At 37.7% G+C, this 10,674-nt stretch overlaps 1 protein-coding gene across 1 annotated transcript; it reads left to right on the top strand.

Moving 5' to 3' along the window:
- The first annotated feature begins 442 nt into the window (after positions 1 to 442).
- Positions 443 to 10,474, top strand: st6galnac4 (ST6 (alpha-N-acetyl-neuraminyl-2,3-beta-galactosyl-1,3)-N-acetylgalactosaminide alpha-2,6-sialyltransferase 4). The gene is made up of 6 exons (XM_053479285.1): positions 443 to 466; positions 902 to 976; positions 1,182 to 1,316; positions 1,655 to 2,064; positions 3,377 to 3,484; positions 7,091 to 10,474. The coding sequence occupies exons 2-6, from the start codon at positions 965 to 967 to the stop codon at positions 7,269 to 7,271; spliced, it is 846 nt and encodes a 281-aa protein (XP_053335260.1). The 5' UTR covers positions 443 to 466; positions 902 to 964; the 3' UTR covers positions 7,272 to 10,474.
- Positions 10,475 to 10,674: the final 200 nt, after the last annotated feature.

Raw genomic sequence — 10,674 nt, 5'->3', positions numbered from 1 at the left:
ACCCAGACCCTGGAGGTGCAAGGCGACAGTGCTAACCACTACACCACCGTGCCACCCAGGATCTGATCAATGTTATGTAAGTTTGATTTACTACATCTGTACTTTTTTGTTTTATAAATTTAGTTTTTTTTTATTTTATTTAATGTCTTTCTATATTACTTTTGTAATCATTATGTTATCCAATGCTGTATTTAACTGTTAAAGTGAATTGTTTACACATGCAATAAAAAACAACATATACACTGTGCCAGTGCTAAGTTATAAAAAACGATTCCCATAACATAACATACAAATATGACTTTATGACTTTACATTCCAGTGTATTCTTTTCAGGTTTGTTGCTACCGCCTGTTATTCAAATTCTAACTGTTTTAATTACCCTACAATTAAACGACAATGATGTCGGAACTCAGTATCTCGATGACTGTTTCAGTCCGGAACATAACCATGAGCGTGCCGATAAAATGTAAGACTGCTAATTTTCTTAGCTAGTTTTTCATGTTTATGAGTAAAAAAAAAAAAAATCCCTGTAATTGATAACAGAATAGAAATGACGCTTTGCTAAAGTGTTACATCATATAAAAAAAGCATACTAAAACGATGATGGCTTGCGAATTTGTTGTAATTCTTTCGAAATTGCTTCTCCTGTTGCTGGCACGAGCTAACACGGAGTGTGTTTAAAACTCCCATGTGCTCCCTATAAAGGTGCACTACTGTACTTAGGGTTTGGAATAATGCCTTTTACAATCTAAGCAGTGTACTATATATACAGTATATATTCAAAGGGGATCCATTTGGTATTAAATCCTGATTAGGAAATGACCCACTGATGCTTTATTATAAAATGATAATATTACCTACTGTACATTATTTACTAGTTATTCCTCTTGTCTTATTAAAGGATGACTTGAGTGACAGTAATTTGCGACCTGGTTGCTGGGAGAGCCTCTGGCTTCACCAGGATATGAAGTCTCTGGTATGAAATTGTGATCAAATGCACTATATAAACATCTTTATATAGTATGATTGTCTTTCTGACAGATGTGCATCTACTAAGCTTATGTGTTTTTTTAATGATCTGCTTTTAATTAACTGTGGACAATGCCTGATTTCATGCCGTGAAGATCCAAAATGTAGTAATTTCTTAAAAATATTTTTCCACTTTCTGTATCCACATACAGAGGTTTTGGTGGCTTCTCCTCATCATCATCACCTTCTTTTTGCTGCTCTGGTACAGTCACATAACCAAAGAAGACGTAGATCAGGGACTTAGTGGCTATGTGAGGATTTCGTCAGGCTCCAGGTCAATTTCACACGTAGGTTTCTAGATTTCTAATTCTTTTTACTTTTTTACTTTTTTATACTATTATTATGTTTCAGTAATGGAAATTTCTTCTCACAATCATTAAAGTTATGCTGCCTATATAAAATGGTAAATAGAATATAATTACGGTTTTAATTTAAAGTTTTAAATTTTTTAATACTATGTCAGGATAATTTCTGAGTGGGTCTGTAAATGTTTTTAACTTAAACGGTTTCATGATTGTAAAAAGTTTAAGAATTTAAATCCAACTTTTATAGAAGAACAAGTCTTAAGAATCAACCTTTTAAACCATTAATACACAATATTAACCGTTTAAATTCCTTGCATCAGTACCAAGTGCTGCACTGTGCCCGCTGTGCCGTGGTCTCCAGCTCGGGCCAGATGCTTGGCAGCAGATGCGCGCACGAGATTGACAGACATGACTGTGTGATACGCATGAATGCTGCACCGACGCATGGCTTTGAAGCCGATGTGGGGAACAAGACGACCGTCCGTGTCGTGTCACACACCAGCGTGCGACGCCTGGTACAGCACGAGGCCTTTTTCTTCAAGGAAGAAGCAAACACCCGCTATGTGGTTTGGGGTCCTGAGCGGAACATGAGGCACGATGGCAAGGGGCGAGTGTTCAATGTGTTAGTGAAGCTCGCATGGAAATACCCGGGCACACACATCTATGCTGTGAGTAGAGAGAAGATGAAGAAGTGTGATCGCATCTTCCAGGATGAGACTGGAAAGAACAGGTATTTGAAACATTTTCTTTGTTCACTTTCTCTACCTTGATGTCCCCCTATTCAACACTAGGCGTGACCACTGATGTAGTGTACAAGACGAGTAAAACAAATCTAAAAGACTGTTCCTCTGTAAAATGGACCAATGTGACACAGATGGTGTGTGTCAGCATGGTCTAAGAAATGGAAGTGTGTTTTTTCTAAATGCTTTTTTATAGAGGATTTTTTTTGTACATCCTGTTGTTAAACACTAGAGGTAGAGAATATTAACAATGTACAGTAGCTGACTCTTAATTAGAAAATAAGTTTCAACCATTTTGAGATCAACTCTTTCCTGAGAGCTCAAAAGCTTATACGCTCCTTTGTGACTGTTTTGTTATTGGGAGTGCCTTGCATGAGTATACACCACTTAGGTATTCCACATTTTGTTCTATTACAACACGAAGCCATTCATCCATTTATCCACTAGTCCACCCTTAATACTTTAGTTATATCTATACCGCTTATCCTATTCCAGAGAACTCAGGGTTGGGTGTCCAACCCATCGCAGGGATCAAGCACAAATATTTATAAACTCAGTCATACACTACAGGGACTTTTTTAACCTCTAGTCAGCCTACAGCATACTGTATGTCTTTACACTGTGGGCGGAAACCCAGAGTACCTAAAGGAAAGTCATCAAGCACAAGGATAACATGTAAACTTTATGCACAAAGACTGAAGGTGAGATTCAAACCTCCAACCCTGGAGGTGCGAAGTGATTATGCTAAACACCAGAAACTTAAACTGAAAACTTACTTTTCAAGTAAACGCAACACTAAAGCAGCTTATGCTATACATTGAAAAACCTGTTTAGAGAACTAAAGCCCAGACTTTCCACCTAACGATAATCCAGAAGAAATCCAGTTTGGAGTCTGCCAGAACATCCATACCAACAACGTACAATGCTAATAACACTTTTGGTAAGCGCGCTTATAGAAGTGCTTTGAAGTTTCTATTGCAGAATTGGTTAAGTCTGGTGTGATCTGTCATCAAGACAGATCTGTCATCTGTCCGATCAAGCTGAAAACCAGACAATTCCGGTCACTGGCTAAATTCTCAATTATAAATGTTGTTAATAATTAAAATATATATATATTTTGGAGTGGAATTGGCAAGTTGTGAATCGGCACACAAAAGAATCACATTTCATAACTGAATCAATTTTGTACCTTTAAGGTTAATCATTTGGGAAGTTATGAGGAGCTGATAATCTCACTTTCTCTCTCTCTCTCTCTCTCTCTATCTCTTTCTCTCTCTCTCTCTCTCTCTTTCTCCTTCTCAGAATGAAGTCAAGGTCATTTCTCAGCACTGGATTTTTCACTATGATTTTTGCACTGGACATGTGCGACAGTATTAACGTTTATGGCATGACAGATGGCTCGTATTGCAGGTGAGTGCAGTACAATTTGTGTTTATCTCCATATATATATATATATATATATATATATATATATATATACAGTGGTGTGAAAAACTATTTGCCCCCTTCCTGATTTCTTATTCTTTTGCATGTTTGTCACACAAAATGTTTCTGATCATCAAACACATTTAACTATTAGTCAAAGATAACATAATAGAACACAAAATGCAGTTTTTAAATGATGGTTTTTATTATTTAGGGAGAAAAAAAATCCCAACCTACATGGCCCTGTGTGAAAAAGTAATTGCCCCCTGAACCTAATAGCTGGTTGGGCCACCCTAAGCAGCAATAACTGCAATCAAACGTTTGCAATAACTTGCAACTAGTCTTTTACAGCGCTCTGGAGGAATTTTGGCCCACTCATCTTTGCAGAATTGTTGTAATTCAGCTTTATTTGAGGGTTTTCTAGCATAAACCGCCTTTTTAAGGTCATGCCACAACATCTCAATAGGATTCAGGTCAGGACTTTGACTAGGCCACTCCAAAGTCTTCATTTTGTTTTTCTTCAGCCATTCAGAGGTGGATTTGCTGGTGTGTTTTGGGTCATTGTCCTGCTGCAGCACCCAAGATCGCTTCAGCTTGAGTTGACGAACAGATGGCTGGACATTCTCCTTCAGGATTTTTTGGTAGACAGTAGAATTCATGGTTCCATCTATCACAGCAAGCCTTCCAGGTCCTGAAGCAGCAAAACAACCCCAGACCATCACACTACCACCACCATATTTTACTATTGGTATGATGTTCTTTTTCTGAAATGCTGTGTTACTTTTACGCCAGATGTAACGGGACACGCACCTTCCAAAAAGTTTAACTTTTGTCTCGTCGGTCCACAAGGTATTTTCCCAAAAGTCTTGGCAATCATTGAGATGTTTTTTAGCAAAATTGAGACGAGCCTTAATGTTCTTTTTGCTTAAGTGGTTTGCGCTCTGGAAATCTGCCATGCAGGCCGTTTTTGCCCAGTCTCTTTCTTATGGTGGAGTCGTGAACACTGACCTTAATTGAGGCAAGTGAGGCCTGCAGTTCTTTAGATGTTGTCCTGGGGTCTTTTGTGGCCTCTCGGATGAGTTGTCTCTGCGCTCTTGGGGTAATTTTGGTCGGTCGGCCACTCCTGGGAAGGTTCACCACTGTTCCATGTTTTTGCCATTTGTGGATAATGGCTCTCACTGTCGTTCGCTGGAGTCCCAAAGCTTTAGAAATGGCTTTATAACCTTTACCAGACTGATCGATCTCAATTACTTTTGTTCTCATTTGTTCCTGAATTTCTTTGGATCTTGGCATGATGTCTAGCTTTTGAGGTGCTTTTGGTCTACTTCTCTGTGTCAGGTAGCTCCTATTTAAGTGATTTCTTGATTGAAACAGGTGTGGCAGTAATCAGGCCTGGGGGTGACTACAGAAATTGAACTCAGGTGTGATAAACCACAGTTAAGTTATTTTTTAACAAGGGGGGCAATAATTTTTTCACACAGGGCCATGTAGATTTGGAGTTTTTTTTCTCCCTTAATAATGTGAACCTTCATTTAAAAACTGCATTTTGTGTTCAATTATGTTATCTTTGACTAATAATTAACGGTTTTTGATGAGCAGAAACATTTAAGTGTGTCAAACATGCAAAAGAATAAAAAATCAGGAAGGGGGCAAATAGTTTTTCACACCACTGTATATATATATATACAGTGGTGTGAAAAACTATTTGCCCCCTTCCTGATTTCTTATTCTTTTGCATGTTTTACCACACAAAATGTTTCTGATCATCAAACACATTTAACTATTAGTCAAAGATAACACAAGTAAACACAAAATGCAGTTTTTAAATGATGGTTTTCATTATTTAGGGAGAAAAAAAATCCAAACCTACATGGCCCTGTGTGAAAAAGTGATTGCCCCCCTTGTTAAAAAATAACTTAACTGTGGTTTATCACACCTCAGTTCAATTTCTGTAGTCACCCCCAGGCCTGATTACTGCCACACCTGTTTCAATCAAGAAATCACTTAAATAGGAGCTACCTGACACAGAGAAGTAGACCAAAAGCACCTCAAAAGCTAGACATCATGCCAAGATCCAAAAAAATTCAGGAACAAATGAAAACAAAAGTAATTGAGATCTATCAGTCTGGTAAAGGTTATAAAGCCATTTCTAAAGCTTTGGGACTCCAGCGAACCACAGTAAGAGCCATTATCCACAAATGGCAAAAACATAGAACAGTGGTGAACCTTCCCAGGAGTGGCCAGCCGACCAAAATTACCCCAAGAGCGCAGGGACAACTCATCCGAGAGGCCACAAAAGACCCCAGGACAACATCTAAAGAACTGCAGGCCTCACTTGCCTCAATTAAGATCAGTGTTCACGACTCCACCATAAGAAAGAGACTGGGCAAAAACGGCCTGCATGGCAGATTTCCAAGGCGCAAACCACTTTTAAGCAAAAAGAACATTAGGCTCGTCTCAATTTTGCTAAAAAACATCTCAATGATTGCCAAGACTTTTGGGAAAATACCTTGTGGACCGATGAGGAAAAGTTAAACTTTTTGGAAGGTGCGTGTCCCGTTACATCTGGCGTAAAAGTAACACAGCATTTCAGAAAAAGAACATCATACCAATAGTAAAATATGGTGGTGGTAGTGTGATGGTCTGGGTTGTTTTGCTGCTTCAGGACCTGGAAGGCTTGCTGTGATAGATGGAACCATGAATTCTACTGTCTACCAAAAAATCCTGAAGGAGAATGTCCAGCCATCTGTTCGTCAACTCAAGCTGAAGCGATCTTGGGTGCTGCAGCAGGACAATGACCCAAAACACACCAGCAAATCCACCTCTGAATGGCTGAAGAAAAACAAAATGAAGACTTTGGAGTGGCCTAGTCAAAGTCCTGACCTGAATCCTATTGAGATGTCGTGGCATGACCTTAAAAAGGCGGTTTATGCTAGAAAACCCTTAAATAAAGCTGAATTACAACAATTCTGCAAAGATGAGTGGGCCAAAATTCCTCCAGAGTGCTGTAAAAGACTCGTTGCAAGTTATCGCAAACGCTTGATTGCAGTTATTGCTGCTAAGGGTGGCCCAACCAGTTATTAGGTTCAGGGGGCAATTACTTTTTCACACAGGGCCATGTAGGTTGGGATTTTTTTTCTCCCTAAATAATAAAAACCATCATTTAAAAACTGCATTTTTTGTTTACTTGTGTTATCTTTGACTAATAGTTAAATGTGTTTGATGATCAGAAACATTTTGTGTGACAAACATGCAAAAGAATAAGAAATCAGGAAGGGGGCAAATAGTTTTTCACACCACTGTATACCTGAGAACAAAATTTTTCTTTGGCCTAAAAAGTTTTTGGGTAAATATAGTTTTACAAAGAAATGAAGGTAACTGTTATTTAAGCAGTCCATAGGAATATAGAAAAATTTGAGATTATACAATAAAATGGTCAAAAAGTCAAAAGAAAAATGGAACATATAATAAATATACATATTTTTTGCTGTTTCTTGAAATCAAGTTTTTCAAACTTTTTTTTGGATGAAAATGAAAAACCTACTGTGCATAGTCTTTAAAGTGCGTATCTGTACGTGTGTATGTATATAGTCTCACCAATTACTCTTCGGTGCCGTATCACTACTACGAGTTGAATCGTCTGGATGAGTGCGGCATGTACAGAGTGCACGAGCGTGCGCGGAGAGGCGGCCATCGCTTCATCACAGAGAAACAGATCTACAGACACTGGGCATCGCAGGGGAAACTAAAATTCCAATATCCAACATGGTGAGCTGAGCAGGAACCTGGACACCTCTGTGCTTAGAAATAGCATGCTTCCAGTTCCTCCTCAAACTGCTGTAAGAAAAGAAAGGTGAAATTGAAACCAACTTAGAACTAGTGCTAATGTTACAGTACATTCAATCTATTCAATATTTATCCATTTCATTTACTTAAGCTTTTGGTTTAGAGATGATTACTTCACAGCAGCAGGTGTGTTTCTATTATTTGTTCTGTTCCTGATTTTAGTTTAGTTTCTGTTTTCCTTTGCATAATATTACTTTTGAGGCTGTTATTAGATCATGTGTTGTCACATGAGGCTACATCATGTTACACAGTGTTGTTATGTAAGGTTACGTAAGACAGTGCTTGAGATTATCATGAGGCTGTCTGAGGTTATAAGACTTTTTTGTAAAGTACTATAGTTAATAATCTGTATCCAGATGTGTCAGTGTCGGTGCTTCAGTGTTTCTAATCTTTAAACATAAATGTTCTCCAAAATGTTAATTTTTAACATGCGAAAATTAAGTGTCTCCAATATTAGCCACTTATTCCATCTCACATTTGTCTCATCACCTTTTAGAGTGCCCTCTATCAAGGTAAATAATGAATGTTTTACTGTGAATTTGGTTGTTTATGTAACAACCTCAGCAGCAACCTCATTTCTTCTCTCGTCTGTTCCAACCACTCAACATTCACCATCTGCACTTGTTTATTACTGGTTCATGCATTAAGTTAGTTTTTTTATGCTTGAATGGTTTATAGGTCACTGTGTGGCTTAAACAAACGGAAAAACATGCCTCTGCTCAGGTCCTGGGCCAGTTTGGGGTCAATCGGTTACTGATCAGAAGGTGGTTGTTTGAGTCCCTGCACTGCCAGTGTGCCACTGTTGAGCCCTTGAGCAATGCCCGTAACCCTATCTACTCTCAAGGTGCTGTAACCTGGGTCACTTTGCGCTCTGACCCCAGCTCTAACTGGCATATACGGAAAAACAATTTCACTGTGCTGTAAAATACATGTGACAAGTAATTGAATCATTACATCAATACTATCATTAATAAAATGAGACGGGAATTAAAATGAGAGGCACAAAAGTACTTCAGGAAGTCTAGAGAACTATTCCTCAAGACTACATTAAAATAAAACAAGACAGTCTTGCTCTTTGGAAGCAAAGTATGAAGAAATGAGTTTACTGTACTGTAGTTGATATCGGTTCAAAACCTACACACTTTACAAATATTTGATGACTGGAATGTTTGTTTGTTTTTCTCAGCTAATGTAGTTGTAGCACTCCCTTGCCAATCAGGGAGGCTGTACACTATTGCTTCCTCTAAGACATGTGACAGCAGCCATAAAAGGGTGGCACCTTAGAGAAGTGTGAACTCAAGGGCATCCATGATTGCCGAAGGTTACTCTGATTGACGTGGGAGTGCAGATAGACCATCCCTCCCCCTGCTGTGGCATCAGTGGGATTTAAACTCACATCTTTAGATGAGTGTTTAAAAAGTGTTTTAAACCTTATGTACACTTTTTATGTGGTTTATGTTATTTTTTGGGGAACAAGAAGGCAAACAGCTGCTCCCCCCAACCCCCAAGCTTCCCAATGTTACTGTAACACCTCATACTGTATATACTCATAGTACTTTCTAAACCATAGGGGCACTGGTGACTCAGTGGTAAATGTTAGGCCTGCCATACGAAAGGCCCGGGATCGAATCCCAGCCAGTGTCCAAACCCCAGCCACTGGATACAGTGCCGGTCCCAAGCCCAGATAAAATGGGAGGGTTGCGTCAGGAAGGGTATCCGGCGTAAAACTTGTGCCAAACTTGCGCCAAACAGCCTTGCTACTGGTCAATACTGTAAATCACAAAAGCAGAACTCGACAGAAACTGGTCGGAATGCTGATCGTAGAATTTAGGACAACTTACTGCCGCTTTGATTGTTATTTTCTGTCAACATAAGTCTAATTAAAACATTCATCATTCAACATTCAACATTAGTCTTATGCTTTGTATTTTATACTTGCAGGGTTGGGAATAAAACATAAAGAACCCGCCTATTTAAAACATGAAATGTGAAATTAGATGCTGAGGTTCTTTTGAATTGAAGTGTTGTCTGATTTGACGGGACCAGATAAAACCACAGCATTTTCAATACATTGTGATAACCGTGCAAATATGAAAATCTAATATTGGCATAGAGGTTGTAGTCAAGCCAAAGAAATCTATAAACATGCTGCTTCATCCTTGTCGAGTGCACATATAAAATTCTCAACAGCAAACTTGCTAGCTAAAATGTTTACCTATACAGATACGATGTGTATGTAATGCAAAAGTTTTAGGATAAATTGAGACGGTTACATTTATCTCGTGTTCTAGAATGTGTTTTTTTTTTAACCCTTGTATTTTTTCAGATTTCTTAACTAAAAAAAAGTTACATGAAACTTTTAAAGCACTGGTTTTCATACTATTTACCATTTCAAGCATATTGAATGTGTGTTGTGTTACGAACTACAGAACAATTTCATTATTTCTTTATTTGCACTTTATTTTTTTGTCTTTTATTAATGTCAAACTAATGTATTTTATTTGGTTTTAATTTTTAAAGCTGTAATATTGTTTGTATGTGTCATTTCGTCCAAAATATTTTCACCAATCTGATGAAACCTATATTGTACTTTAATCAATAAATCTATTGTCTAATTTCTTACCATAATGTATATAATGCATTAAGATTAAAAAGCTGCCTTTCATTAAATGTAAAGCTAGGGTTATATAATTATATAACTTTGCCACTGAACCAATTGTGGTTGGTTGGGTTTTTTTTGGCATTTTTTTTAATTAATATTCTTTTACCTGTTAAATAGATTTGGTTTGTTTAATTCACCACAACAAGATTAGCATTCAGAAATTTGATTTGTGTACGTACATTTCAAGCTCTACAGCAGGGCTGCCCTGATTAGTGATTCATCTCATCATCAGTTTGGATCAGCGATATCAAACTGTATTGGACACTAGTGCCCAGTGTTCATCACTTGTGCATCATTGCAGCACAGTTACTCGCATTCCTGTCTTTCTACTGTTATTTTAATGTAACCAGGCAACTTTTTCGCAGCATATGTTTTAAATGAATGAAAATGAATATCTGTACACTAAATACTAGCTCAATGTATTGTATTTATAATTTATTTAAATGCCAGTTTAACCACTAAGAACAAATAAAACTGCTTTATCAAACATCTTTTTGTAGAATCTTTCAAATAAAGGCCAAGACTTTTTAACAGAAGAGTCATTTTTGTCTTTAAACTGATTGAATTTCAAATTGCGTATTACCGAGTCTCAGTTCTAAAAATAAATGTAAAGAACAGCAAGCGTTTTTGGGTAATCATTTTTGCTAAAGGCATATAGAAATTTCTT

This window comes from Clarias gariepinus, chromosome 19, assembly GCF_024256425.1.
Source record: "Clarias gariepinus isolate MV-2021 ecotype Netherlands chromosome 19, CGAR_prim_01v2, whole genome shotgun sequence".
Taxonomy (NCBI): domain Eukaryota; kingdom Metazoa; phylum Chordata; class Actinopteri; order Siluriformes; family Clariidae; genus Clarias; species Clarias gariepinus.
Note: the sequence above shows the minus strand (reverse complement) of the source record. Positions and strands in the feature narration are given on the sequence as shown.